Source organism: Podarcis erhardii (genome assembly GCF_964252035.2).
Source record: "Podarcis erhardii genome assembly, chromosome: 2".
NCBI lineage: Eukaryota > Metazoa > Chordata > Lepidosauria > Squamata > Lacertidae > Podarcis > Podarcis erhardii.
The window spans coordinates 80353737-80367896 of NC_138498.1; the positions used below are offsets into that span (position 1 = coordinate 80353737).

At 41.2% G+C, this 14160-nt stretch overlaps 1 protein-coding gene across 2 annotated transcripts in view; it reads right to left on the reverse strand.

Moving 5' to 3' along the window:
- The window catches only part of NUP210 (nucleoporin 210), a 90977-nt gene extending 80960 nt beyond the window's left edge, over window positions 1–10017 (reverse strand). For both annotated transcript variants that reach the window (XR_014153131.1, XM_081848809.1), the window contains exon 1: window positions 9074–10017. Coding sequence is in view for 1 of the 2 variants with exons in the window: in XM_081848809.1 (XP_081704935.1) it covers window positions 9074–9234 (161 nt within the window). In the remaining variant the exon portion in view is untranslated. The remainder of the gene's footprint in view (window positions 1–9073) is intronic.
- Window positions 10018–14160: the final 4143 nt, after the last annotated feature.

Genomic DNA, 14160 nt, shown 5'->3' on the forward strand with positions numbered 1-14160 from the left:
ATCATTTTTTAAATTACAGCTTCACTTATTACTTATTAGAAACACATTGGTTCTATGTTGAATCTTGCAGCACTTTTAGTTTCTTTTGATTAGCTACCCTGCCAAGTAGAAAATAAGCCTATGCTGGGTGGGTGGGGGGCTCCTATTACAGCAAATAATTCTACGACTCACTGAAGCAGTCCACTGAACAAAAATCAGACTTAGTACTAATTCTTTCAAGGTGGCTAAGAATGGCAACCCTGAGGATTCAAGACAGAGCAGAAATCTTATTGTCCACCTCCAAAGCGGCATGTAGAAGTCTGGATTTCAAGCTCTGCTCTGTCTAATTGGTAGAAGAATGTTCAGCTACTCCTTTAATCAGAGAATAATATTTTTGTCCAGTTAATCGGTGGGCCTGACAACAACCAGAGATTCAGGATTCCTGAAGAGCTCACTGCCCTGCAGGCTGCAGCTTTGTACTTCCTGACAAAACTGGAGAAAAATGAGGTTGTTATCTTATATAAAACACTTTTATATTTGGCACTTTACAGAGAATACTACTGTGTCTTAAAAATAAAAAAAAGCTAAGTGTGGAGATAAGGCGAACACAGATCCACTGTCTTTGTCCCAGGTACAAAAGATCTTCCGATACAACAATGTGTGCTGAAACTGCTTTCACTGCACTTTAATACAGGGATAGGGAATCCCCAGTCTGCCGCATCCATCTGTCTAGTCCCTGGGAGTTAAACTTCATGGGAGGGGTAGGGTGGGGTTATTGGGTTGTTTTGTTCTTGTTCTTATTATACATTTTGTGTTTTTACCTTGTATTTTAATGCTGCATATTGCCCTGAGATCTTCAGATAAAGGGTAGTAGACAAATGTAACATCAGCAGCATCACAGGCAAGTTTGTTGTGTATTTATGTGAACTCATTCATTAACCATCTATATCAGGGGTCAGCAATCTTTTTCAGCAGGGAGCCGGTCCACCGTCCCTCAGACCATGTGGTGGACCAGACTAATTTTTTTTTTGGGGGGGGGGAATGAACGAATTCCTATGCCCCACAAATAACCCAGAGATGCATTTTAAATAAAAGCACACATTCTAGTCATGTAAAAACACCAGGCAGGCCCCACAAATAACCCAGAGATGCATTGTAAATAAAAGGACACATTCTACTCATGTAAATACATGCTGATTCCCGGACCATCCGCAGTCCGGATTGAGAAGGTGATTGGGCTGCATCTGGCCCCAGGCCTTAGGTTGTCTACCCCTGATCTATATCCTTTGAAGGATATCCTCTGAAAGATTCACTCATGCCCTAGCTTAATTTGCAAAACTGCCAAATTAACTTGATTTTATCTTCTATTTTAGTCAAAAGTAGGACTAAAAAAATGTAGTCTTGCAAATTGACTTGGGCAACAACGCTGTATGCACATACTGTGCTTCTTAGTAAGGATTTCACTATTAGTGTTGCAACTTCCTCCACGTATTCTTTCAAATATAGCGTATCACCCACACATCCTGTCTGCTGTGCTGTAGAGAGCAACCCTAAAGCAGAAAAAGAATACATATATTGTATTTGAAAGAATCATCTAAAGACTTAACTTCAAAGTGCTAAAATGATCTTGATTTGAAAAGCTAAATAAACAAAGATAAGGCAAATAGACTCACTGCTGATGGTGGTGGTGCCACTAATAACTACAACTTTCTTAAACATTGTGGGATGAACAGCTTGCCAAAACCACAATTTAACGAGCCAACCACAATTTAACGTTTGGGAAAATGTGTCTTTTTCTCACTCTTGGTTGCATTTACAGTCGTACCTCGGGTTACATACGCTTCAGGTTACATACGCTTCAGGTTACACACTCCGCTAACCCAGAAATAGTGCTTCAGGTTAAGAACTTTGCTTCAGGATGAGAACAGAAATCGTGCTCCGGCGGCGTGGCAGCAGCAGGAGGCCCCATTAGCTAAAGTGGTACTTCAGGGTAAGAACAGTTTCAGGTTAAGTACGGACCTCCTGCACGAATTAAGTACTTAACCTAAGGTACCACTGTACTGGTTTTAGTGGACAGTGATGCATCTAGACTCTTCTGACCACAAACACACCTCAGGCTGCCTCTATATTATTCTTGTGGTCAACAGACATCTCTAGACTGCTGAAGTACATTATATGGTCCACTGCCGTAAACAAGCAAGCAAAAGTATTAAACAGCTGTTGTCTAATCTAGCTATCTCCATAACCTAACTGCTAAATTTTGGTGATAAATTGTAACCCTTACTAGCATTACAGGTTAATGTCTCTAACAGTTAGAGTTAGGGTCTAACTGTATTGCCTGATTCAGTCAGTTCCCCTTTTCTAGTGAATATCCAGCATAATTGTGAATATTTTTATTCAGTGGCTGATACTGAGTATACCTTCCAACCTTTAGCATGTGTGGATTGTGTGTGCAGTGAGAAAGCAGAATCACACCCAGTCCCTCTGCATTCTTGCCCCACAGTTACTTCAGCCTAAGGTTCACTTTGTATTTGTCCACGCAACACTGAAAATACATTAACTAAGATTTATGTGACTGGAGTTCAACCCGCTTAAGCCTAGTCTGTGCAATCATTACTCCTCAAGATCATATACCCCTTTGCAGGACCAGCATAGGGAGGAAAAGAATAGTGCGTGCAATGACATCTGTCATGCATTTGCAAGTCCTCCCCCACAAGCAATTAACAAAACAGATTGTTGTGAGATTCTAGAAAACATTAATGATTAAAAAAATATATAGTCCATGAATAATTCCTAGTTAACAGCTCCAGGTAAAAATGTAAAATATCATCTATTAACAATTTATTTATTTATTTTCTTTTAAAACCACATATAAAATTTTACTTCCGTTTTGTTTCCCACACAGAGAATACAAGCATACTTTAGATGAAACTCTACTTCCTGTTTTTTTTAAGTGCAGCAAAAAGGGGAAAAGTCATTTAACACAGGCCTATCAAACTGTTATAAGCAAAATACCAAATGAAGGAGAGAGAGAGAAATATCAAGGCGGAAATTAAATCCCTCTGGGTTATTTCCTTCACTTCCAAAGAACATTAGTAACTCAAACGACAAATCAGAAATGGCCATAAATATCAACAGTTGGTTGGATCAGCACAGCTCTGCTCACAAGACACTGCCACCTTTTCCCTCGTTGACCCTATAACACCCCCCCCCAAAAAAAAATCTGGTCTGGATAGTTGAGTGACCCTCCAGAATACTGCTGCTGGAGACTATGGAGGAAAGGAGGAATCCATGCAAATTCTCTCTACCTGCCCTCCAGCTTTCTTTTGTTAAAGCCTCTGCTGGGATTGAGTCCCTACTGCAAATGTAAGAAGCTTTTCCATTCATGGGATGACAATTCTTGATCCATCTAACCTATTTTCACAAACAGTTTGGAATACCGAGGAACTGCTCTGGTCAGAAATTAAAAGAGACTTAGAAAGTTGGACAAGATTGAAGCTTTCCTTGTTAGGCCGAATCGCTGCTATAAAGATGAATGTATTGCCCAAAATGCTATTTTTGTTTCAAACTTTGCAGATTGTGGACAAGACAGAGTGCTTTCGGAAGTGGCAGAGAGACATTTCCAAATTTGTCTGGCAGGGCAAAAAGCCCAGAATTAAGTTTAAGATATTAACTGATGCGAAAGAAAGAGGGGGCTTTGCCCTGCCAGACTTAAGGTTGTATTATGAATCAGCAGCTTTCTGCTGGCTAAAAGACTGGCTACTTCTCGAAGACACTGATGTATTGGATTTAGAAGGTTTTAACAATGCTTTTGGATTGCATGCATATCTATGGTATGACAAGGTTAAGATTAACAAGGTTTTCAAGAACCATATTGTCAGGAAAGCAGTGTTTAATGTCTGGATAAAATACAAAGACTTATTGGAAAATAAAACTCCAAGGTGGCTTTCACCATTGGAAGCTAAGGCCCGGAAAAGACTCAATATGGAGGCCAAATGGCCGAAGTATTGGGAAATATTAGAAAAAGATGGAGATAACTGGAAATTGCAGAGTCAGGAGAAAATGAAGGATAAAGTGCGAGACTGGTTACATTACGCTCAGATTAAAGAAGTTTTTAAACTTGACAAAAAGTTAGGATTCCAGGTGGAAAAATCGAAGCTAGAAACGGAATTGTTAGAGCCTAAGACTAAGGTACTTTCAAGAATGTATAACTTGCTGTTAAAATGGAACACTCAAGATGAAATGGTTAAATCGGCTATGATAAAGTGGGCACAGGATATTGGATATAATATCATGTTTGAGGACTGGGAGAGGTTGTGGACTAGTGGGTTGAATTTTACTGCATGTAATACTTTGAAAGAGAATGTTATGAAAATGATATATAGATGGTACTTGACCCCAGTCAAACTTGCAAAAATTTACCACTTGTCTGATAACAAATGTTGGAAATGTAAGGAAAATGAAGGAACATTCTTTCACCTCTGGTGGACCTGCCCTAGAGTGAAGGCCTTCTGGGAAATGATATATAATGAGCTGAAAAAGGTACTTAAGTATACCTTCCCTAAGAAACCAGAGGCCTTCCTTCTGGGTATTGTCGGCCAGAAGGTGTTAAAGAAGGATCGAACATTTTTTATGTATGCAATAACAGCAGCAAGGATACTCGTCGCCAAGCATTGGAAAACCCAAGATTTACCCACACTGGAAGAATGGCAGATGCAACTGATAGACTACATGGAACTGGCTGAGATGACTGGTAGAATCCGAGACATGGGAGAAGAGACGGTGGAAGAAGATTGGAAGAAATTCAAGACCTATTTACAAAAATATTGTAAACTTTATGAATGTTAAGAAGGATGCTAGAGTAAAAACAACTTGGCACCATTAAGCTAGATGAGGAGAAATATGAAGATAAGTTAAATTTAAGAAAAGATAAACTTTTGGAAATTTTCGGTTATATTTAAACTTTTAAGATCTAAATAAAGGATATTTAAATTAGAGATATAACATTGGAAAACTAGACAATAAGAATAGAAACAAGGAGATAAATTTGCTGGAAAAAATTTATAGTCAGGAATGCAGGAGTGGGAGATGAGAGGGAGTCCAAGAAGTTAAGAAAATCATGTTAAGAGATGTGTTGTATTGATTTTTTTGGTATTGTAATTAAAACAAAAATTGCTAATAAAAATAAAATAAAATGGAATACCGAGGAACTGCTATACAGACAGTAAAAAATCCAAAAGGTCTAATGCACATACTCAGTTCCAGAAACACATACTCAACAATAGCTTTAACTGTATAGTCCATATATATATGGACTATAAAACTTCTTAACTCCAGTTTCATCCATCTCTCTGCTTCCCACATGCCTTACCCTATTTGCACTCCTTAAACCCCATGCCCTTCTCCCTAGATCTATAAAAAATTTAGACAACTCCAAATTCTGAGACAGATGAAAGGCAAGCAAATTAAGTAGATACATATAAACATACTTGATTTGCATAATTTATTACAATCTTTTCAGTTCAGGACTTTCTGGGTAGAATTTGCACACATATTTAAATTGCCTGTTCATGGCTATACAAATTAGAAATTTAACCTCCCCCCTCACAAACACACAGGGAATATTTGCTATGAAGATTTTGGCAGACAGAAGTAATACTAACATCTGCCCACATTTTAGGAGTTTGTTAGATTTGCTGGGACTAATTATACTTATTGCATTCACTAAATGTTATCATGTGGTGAATGGCGCAAGAGTTAAGTACATGCCAGTTGAATCAACGGGACTTACAGCTATTTAACACTGGCTGGATCAAGAATCATGAGAAATCACAATTGCTCTTAATATATGAGATTTAATATTCATTCCTCCTAATTGGTCAAATCTATCTGTTATAGACTTATGAACATAAATACCTTGATCTATGTGTATATGGTTCTGTTAAGGATAATTCATAAGAAATTCTACTGTGTTGTCTTTCAGAAGGAATTGGTCAAGTCATATAAGCATGTTCATTGTGTGAGGCTACACACTCCGAATGAATGGCAAAGAAGCCTGTGGTCACTTGTGCTTCTTGGGTTTGATGCCAGAAATCAGTGACAGGGCTACATACAGTTGCTCCCAAACACATGTCACAAGCTGTCTGTACAGCAGGTTTAAAAGAGGGAAGCTCTAACACAAAGATAATTGTTAATATCTCATGAGTATTGCTGTGCTGAGCAAACCTAATTACATCAGTCAGTCATGGGTAGTTAAATGTTTAAACCTATTAGTGGTATTAGATTGTCTGAACAGGTGTTGGACCGAAGTCAATGCCGTTATTTGGATATTTTCCCCATTTATTCCCATGTCTTAGAGCAATGCATCCTGAAGGCTCTGCTGAACTATGCTGATGGGATATAAAATGTAAAAAATAAATATATGTAGAAATCAAAATAATAAAATAATGTCCAAAGGGAAAACTTTAGAATGACAACTTTCCCTCAGTAATCAAAACTGAGATCCCAGTTAAATACACAGGCCAGGCCAGGCCAGTTTAACTTCAGTTTCCTGTACTTTTTTAACATGATGTTGATGACTCTTTTTGGAGAGAAATTATCTATTTTTTACACACTTTGCTATGGTCTTAATATAAGTACAGTGGTACCTCGGGTTACAGATGCTTCAGGTTACATACGCTTCAGGTTACAGACTGTGCTAACCCAGAAATAGTACCTTGGGTTAAGAACTTTGCTTCAGGATGAGAACAGAAATCGTGTGGCGGCAGCGGGAGGCCCCATTAGCTAAAGTGGTGCTTCAGGTTAAAAACATTTTCAGGTTAAGAACGGACCTCCGGAACGAATTAAGTTCTTTACCTGAGGTACCACTGTAAGGTCAAAACACATTATTGACCTCCATTATTGAGGGAGTGTCCAGAACTATATCTTACCACATGTTAGAAGTTCAATTACAACTTTCTTTTACAACCTGAGGATGTGCACTAGATGATTGGATTTGCCTGGACTACTACCTGTTTTCTTTAGCTTTTTGTAGCTACACATGGGCTGACTGCGTAGGTCTCTGTGAGAGTGAGTGGTGCCTCATACACCCTCATACAGGAAGTGGTGAGGCCACTTCTGGAAAAAGTCCACCCAAGTACTAGGAGGTTCATGACAGCTGCTGTTCAATTGCAAATACCCCTTCATAAAGGTATTGCGTGGTGGCCACACAGGCATTGAAAAGTATTGAGAAGCTGGTGGACAAGCAGCTGCAGATAATCTTGCAGGAAGCAGATTATCTTGACCCATTTCAGCTTGGATTCATGTCTGGCTTTGGAAGTGAACCAACCTTGGTTGCCCTGCAAGACCTGTAGCAAGAGGAACTGGGTGTGTGTGTGTGTGTGTGATCTTGTTGCTGCTCTTCGATCTCCATCAGTGGCTTTTGATACTACTATCAGATATGGTATTTACTTGACCAGCTATGTGCACTGAAGGTTGGAGACATGATGTTATGCAGGCTCCACTCCTATCTACAAAGCCAGCTTCAGAATATGCTACTGGGGAATTTCTGTGCAACCCAGATGTTGATGTCCCATCTGTTTAACATCAATATGAAGGTGCTGGGTGAGGACATTTGGAGTGCCACTCTAGAGATGGTCTACTTCTCTTTCTTATGGCTTTGTGGAAAGCTCAATAATTAGCAAGCCTAATAGTTTGGTTAGAATAGGACAGCATAGTTATTTGGAAATCAAACACTCTTTCATTTTACATGAGCAAGTAGTTTTGAGCTACAATAATATTGGAAGATGTTTTCCTTTATACTTGTTTAGTATAGTAGATTATTGCCATGTGCATAATGCACACTTTACTTGCAGACTTTAAAAAGAACCATTTCCCCTTTTCATCTATACTGAAATCTGTTAAGATAGTACAGGAAAGAGGTTGTGAGACACAGCTAACTTTTTAAAAGAATTTCTACCATATGAAAAACACAGTACAGCACTGCTCACTTCTACTTTTGCCACCACTGAAGCAGGCAACCATTGAATAAATGATGTGTCACTGAAAGAAGTTTTCTTTGTTATACTGTATCTCTGTTAGATAAAGGTTGACTTTTAAAATGCTTAAAAACTTGTTGAGCATCCACCTGTTATACACGGAAGGGGGGTCAGCTGCCAGTCCTTGAACCTTGGCAATAGCCATGCCCCTGCCCTGTCTTAACAAAGCACATTAAAATGTCTGCTCTCATTTTGAGAAACACAATTTGTAACTTCATGTTGCTACTGTATTCCAAACTTCAGGGCTTTTACGCATCCACAGTATTGTCGTTCTGGTACTGGTTGAATTTCTGCCACAATCACTGTACCACTTCAAGCTTCTTAGGTTTGGCACACTGTTGCCTATGCCTCACGGTGACAAAGTCAGCCCAGACAGCATGGATAAACTTCTGACTCACACACCTGGCGACACTCGGAAAGCACACTGGGGAGTCAGCTATAAAAAATGCTTTAAATGTGTTGTAAAGTGCAATCTACAAATGTGACACTAGATGGGGACAGGGAGCTCGGCAAAATTCAACTTATTTTTCAAAACTTTTTTTTTTAAAAAAAAAAAGCACACACATTTTCAGTGGGGTTTTTTATGTGTAGTTTCCCCCTGGCTCAGAACCAAGGAGAGCGAGAAGGTGCATCAAACCGCCTGATCCGATCTTTTGCAATGAAACTGCGCCAAACTCTCCACAACACTCATTTTTCTTGTAAACTTTTTTTAAGAAGCAGTCCCCTCGCGCCTGAAGCGCGGCGCAAGCGTCCTGGAGACTCAACAGCTGCGCCGTTTTATGAGTTGAGTAAAACGGGACCGGCTAAGACGCTCCCCGCCCTAGGAATAATACCTCGCTAACTCAAACTGCCTGCCGCAGGCAAAGGCTTCTTTGCTGGGAGCTGCAGCCTCAGTTCTCTCTTCTCTCGCGCCCCGACCCTCACGTGTTGCCGTTTCAGCAGCAAAGTTGAACGCCACACGTGCGCCATGTGCCTCAACTCGGCGGGGCCCCGCGCGCTCGACCCCGTCTTGCGCCTCTTTCTCTCTCTCTCTCTCTCGCGCGCGCTCACCCACTCACCAGCGGTAGCAGCCCTCGCTTGCCTCCAGAGTGAAGTTGATCCTGGTGCTTCGGCTGAAGGGCAGCAGCACTTTGGGAATGTTCAGCTTGGAAGGCACCACGGCGACGGGGAGGAGGAGGAGGAGGAGCCCGAGCGGCGCACGGGGTGTTGCGGGTGCCATCGCGCCTGGACTCGTGGCCGCCTCCCGCCAAGCGAAATGGGTGCTGCTGCCGCTCTCCGCAAGCTCTCCTTCGGGGGAGCGCGCGCCCTGCCGCTGACCCGCTCGAAGCCCTTCCTGAGCCGAAGGGAAAGGGAAGCGGCTGCTTCTGCAGCGGTGGCGGCAGCACCGTCTCGAACCAACCTCCTCACAGGAATCGCCCGCCTCGAGCTGCTATTCGAGGGACGTCACGGCGCAGCGGGCCAAGCCGAGGAGAGACCCCGCGCTGAGGGCCAGGCGCCGGAGGCGGGGAAGGAAGGCCTGGAGCCGTCAGCGGAGAGAGAAGCGGCAGCAGGTGCCGCCAGGCTGCTCTCACCTGCTGGCCGCTGGGGACACTGCAGGCTGCTGCTTCCTGACCCGCTGGGGAGGCAGCTGGGGTGTTTGTTTGTTTGTTTCCAGCGCGGCTCGCCGCCGAGGGCGCTTCCGTAGGGGCCTGATCCCCGAGGGAAGTAGAAGGAAGGAGACACTGCCCCTCTTTTCCCGCCCTGCTTCCACGTGCCTCTTTCTCCTAGCCAGACGTTTTGGTGGTGATATTGATGCCAAGACACTACCACGAATTAGCAAGGAGGAATTTGGAGCCCGCTATCATACTATAATTAACAGGGCAGCTTCGGAGTTTACAGGTCTTGCAGTCAATGTCAATAATAGGCTTAGTCAAAGCTCGTGACACTTTTTCATGCATTGGTCTAATAAAAAAAAATGCACCACTGTCTCTTTTAGTTCATCTCATTTAGATCTCAGAATAGGTAAAAGGTAAAGGTAAAGGACCCCTGCATGATTAAGTCCAGCCAAAGGCAACTATGGGGTTGTAGCGCTCATCTCGCTTTCAGGCCAAGGGAAACGGTGTTTGGCCACAGACAGCTTTCCGGGTCATGTGGCCAGAATGACTAAACTGTTTCTGGAGCAACAGAACACCGTGATGGAAAGCAGAGCGCATGGAAACACCATTTACCTTCCCGCCACAGCAGTACCTATTTATCTACTTGTGCCGGTATGCTTTCAAACTGCTAGGTTGGCAGGAGCTGAGACAGAGCAACGAGAGCTCACCCTGTCACGGGGATTCGAACCGCTGACCTTCTGAACTGCAAGTCCAAGAGGCTCAGTGCTTTAGACCACATTGCCACCTATGTCCCTTGATCTCAGAATACTTTGTTGCTAATGCTATAGCTTAATTCTCAGTCACAGCAGTTCTTGTGGGATGAAATGGGAATGGGATGAAAACTGCCTCCAACATTGAAACTTTAAATTGCAGGTGTGCAAATAATGCAAATGCTACATGGGAATGTCTGGATATATAATCATAATGAAAAATTAGGATTCCAGGTGGAAAAATCAAAACTAGAAACAGAACTGTTAGAACCCAGCTCTAAGATACTTTCAAGAATGTATAACTTGCTGCTAAAATGGAATACACAGGATGAAACGGTCAAATCAGCGATGATAAAATGGGCACAGGACATAGGGTACAACATTATGTTTGCTGACTGGGAAAAGTTATGGACCACAGGTGTGAGATTTACGGCATGCAATGCCTTGAAAGAAAACATTATGAAAATGATATACAGGTGGTACATGACTCCAGTCAAGCTTGCAAAGATATACCATATGTCTGACAATAAATGTTGGAAGTGTAAAGAAGCTGAAGGAACATTCTTTCACCTCTGGTGGACTTGCCCTAGAGTGAAGGCTTTCTGGGAAATGATATATAATGAGCTGAAAAAGATATTTAAGTATACCTTCCCTAAGAAACCAGAGGCCTTTCTCTTAGGCATTGTCGGCCAGAGTGTGCAAAAGAAGGATCGAACTTTTTTTATGTATGCTACAACAGCAGCAAGGATACTCATCGCTAAATGCTGGAAAACTCAAGATGTACCCACACTGGAAGAATGGCAGATGCAACTGATGGACTATATGGAACTGGCTGAGATGACTGGCAGAATCCGAGACCTGGGAGAAGAACTGGTGGAGGAGGACTGGAAGAAATTTAAGGATTATCTACAAAAACATTGTAAATTGTATGAATGTTAAGAAAGATGTAAGATTTGTAATAATACGGCTCCAACAAATTAGTAATAAGGAATATAAATTTGAATATATTTGAAAGAAAAGACAAATTTTGGATTAACAATATTTTAAAACTAAGATTTCGAAAGTGTGAGTTAAACTCTAAAATTTGAAATTTAATATTGGATAATTATATGATATGAATCGAAACAAGTAAATAATTTGCTAGCAAAATTTATGAGTTTAGAATGCAGGAACAAGAGATGTGAGGAAGTCCAAAGATGAGAACGAAATGTGGAGATTTGAAAAGACTACGTTATTGATGTATGTTTTTTTTGTATTGTTTAAAAAATTGTTAATAAATATTATTTAAAAAAAATATAATCATAATGCTTCCCCAGAGTGGGAGGGGTATGAATAATAAAATTAATATTGTTTCTGTTTCCTGCAGCCCACCCAGTATCATAGTATCCTCCTGGATTGCTTGTCTGCCTTGGGGCTTAGAGGCACCATCTGTTATGTTTCTGGAGAACAACTCAAGAAAGTAGCAGTGCAGCACTACTGCTCATCCTCCTGGCCATTGGCCTATAATGTGCCCAAGGTTCTGCTGTTATCTGTATGCAACTGCTGAGAGAAATCATAGCGGTTTCAGAGTTTGGTACCCCCAGTATGCAGATGATGCCCAATTCTGTCTCCTTTCCATCACATTCCATGGAAGTTCTGCAATAGCGTATGAAATCAGTAACAATGTGGATAAGAACCAACTAATTGGAACTCGATCTAGACAAGCAGAAATTAGTAGAATGGCCATTCTAGAAATAGGAGCCCAGCCTGTGCTGGATGGATAGCACTCCTTTGAAAACACAGGGTCATACTCTAGGGGTTCTACTAGATCTGATTTTGACCCTTGAATGCTCAGGTGACAACCATGACCAAGGATGCCTTTCAGGCATCGGTATCTGGCATGGCGAGGAAAATGTCTATGTGGACATCATGACATCATATCTTTATATATTTATTTTACATTTTACCCAGTGGCCTGACTAGTGTTGTGTGAAGCAGCTGTCACTATCTTAAGTAGCCTCAGAATGCCTCTGGGTGCACAGGGTAAAATGGAAAACAAAAATTTCACTGGGTATTGAAGTTATCATTCCAGTTGTGACACCACTTTGCCCAGGGATAGAAGTGAAAAAGATAATATTGGAACAGGACATTAATGTCGGCAGGAGTTGTACTTTCGTCCAGACACCGCAGAACAGAACAACTCTTTTTTGTAAACATGTCAAATCCTTTGGGTTTTTTAAAGCTAGTGGTTTACATTCCTTATAAGACCCTTCAAAATCCAGTGAAACCAGTATAGCTACACTGCATGCTGATAACATCTTTAAAAACACAAGGAAAGAATAGACCCTAAAACACACACACACAAATAAGGTAAGAATGGACCCTAATCTGAATAAGGGTATACCCAAACATGTCATACATGTCATATGTAAAGTTCTCTGGATATTTGGCCACACTATACAAGTAATTACTACTAGTAGTAGTATTATATACCTGTTGGAAAATAGTAATATTTACTCCTACATTTATAAGAATTTAATAAGAAAACTGTATTGATGAGAAACTTTTCATTATTCTTCCTTTCCTTTTCTGTTTACTCTTGAGTGGGTCTGCACCAAACTCCTCAGTGGCTTAAGGATTGCTGCTTTAAACTCGGATTCTACTCTATCACTAATATTAAAATATGCAGAAAATATTAGAAGAGGAAGGCAGATTCAAAGAGAGTGGGGGAGGTATTGGTTTTATTGCTCCCATCAGTCTCTTCGTTCGTCAGAGAAATATGTGTTAACTTAAGATAATGTACATAGAGGCTGTTCAGCAGCCAGATTCTGATGGTGAAGTCATACAATTTTTATGGACAGAAAATCAGTTGTTGAAATGATGAAGTGGTAATTGAAAAGAAACAATTTTACTTTATGTACCTTTAACTACCACATATTCATGCGATTATGGATTTAGTGAAGTCTGGCTATCTGATCCTCAAGATATTATTATCAGTGTCACTGGTAAAATTGGCACCAGCCTCTATTACCTATAAATGCATCCTTTACAATGTAAGTGGAGCAAGTTATGTTGTGTCAGTGATAACAATGTATAGTGCTAGTCCTACTTGGAGTAGACCCATTGAAGTTAATCAGCACAACTAACTTAGGCGCATTAATTTCAGTGGGGTCTACTCTGAGTAAGACTTAGATGAATACAATCCTGTGGAATCCCAACATTGCACTAAGTGGGGTATGTGTGCTATTGTATTACTGTAGCATGCTCTGTGTGGGGTTGCCTTTAAAAAAATGTTCAGAAGCTTCAGCTGGTCCAGAATGTTTTGGCCATACTGCTTACAGGAAGCATGTTGCTGCCCTGTTAAAACAACTTCACTGGCTACTGGTCCATTTCCAGGCACAATTCAAAGGTTACCTGAAAGATCGTATCTCCCTTTATGAACCTGCCTGGGTGCTAAGATCTTCAGGTGAGCACCTTCTCTCAGTCCCCTCAACATCAGAGGTATGGTTGGTACTGACATAAGAGAGATACTTGTTCTTGGCTGCTTCCATATTGTGGAATTCTCTCCCAAGAGAGGTTAGATTGGCTCCCTCCTTGTTATCTTTCTGCTGGGAGGGAGATGGACAGACCTTTGAAAATGAGGGGCAGATGTTGTTGACCGCTGGGATGTTGTTGTTTATCAGTGTTGGCACTGGAGTAGAGAGGAAGTTGTTAAGTTACCACTATGTTCTTCCATGGACTGTTTCAGCCTTTACTAATTTATGGGACTCGAGTGGTGCTGTGGTCTAAACCACAGAGCCTAGGGCTTGTCAGAAGGTCGGC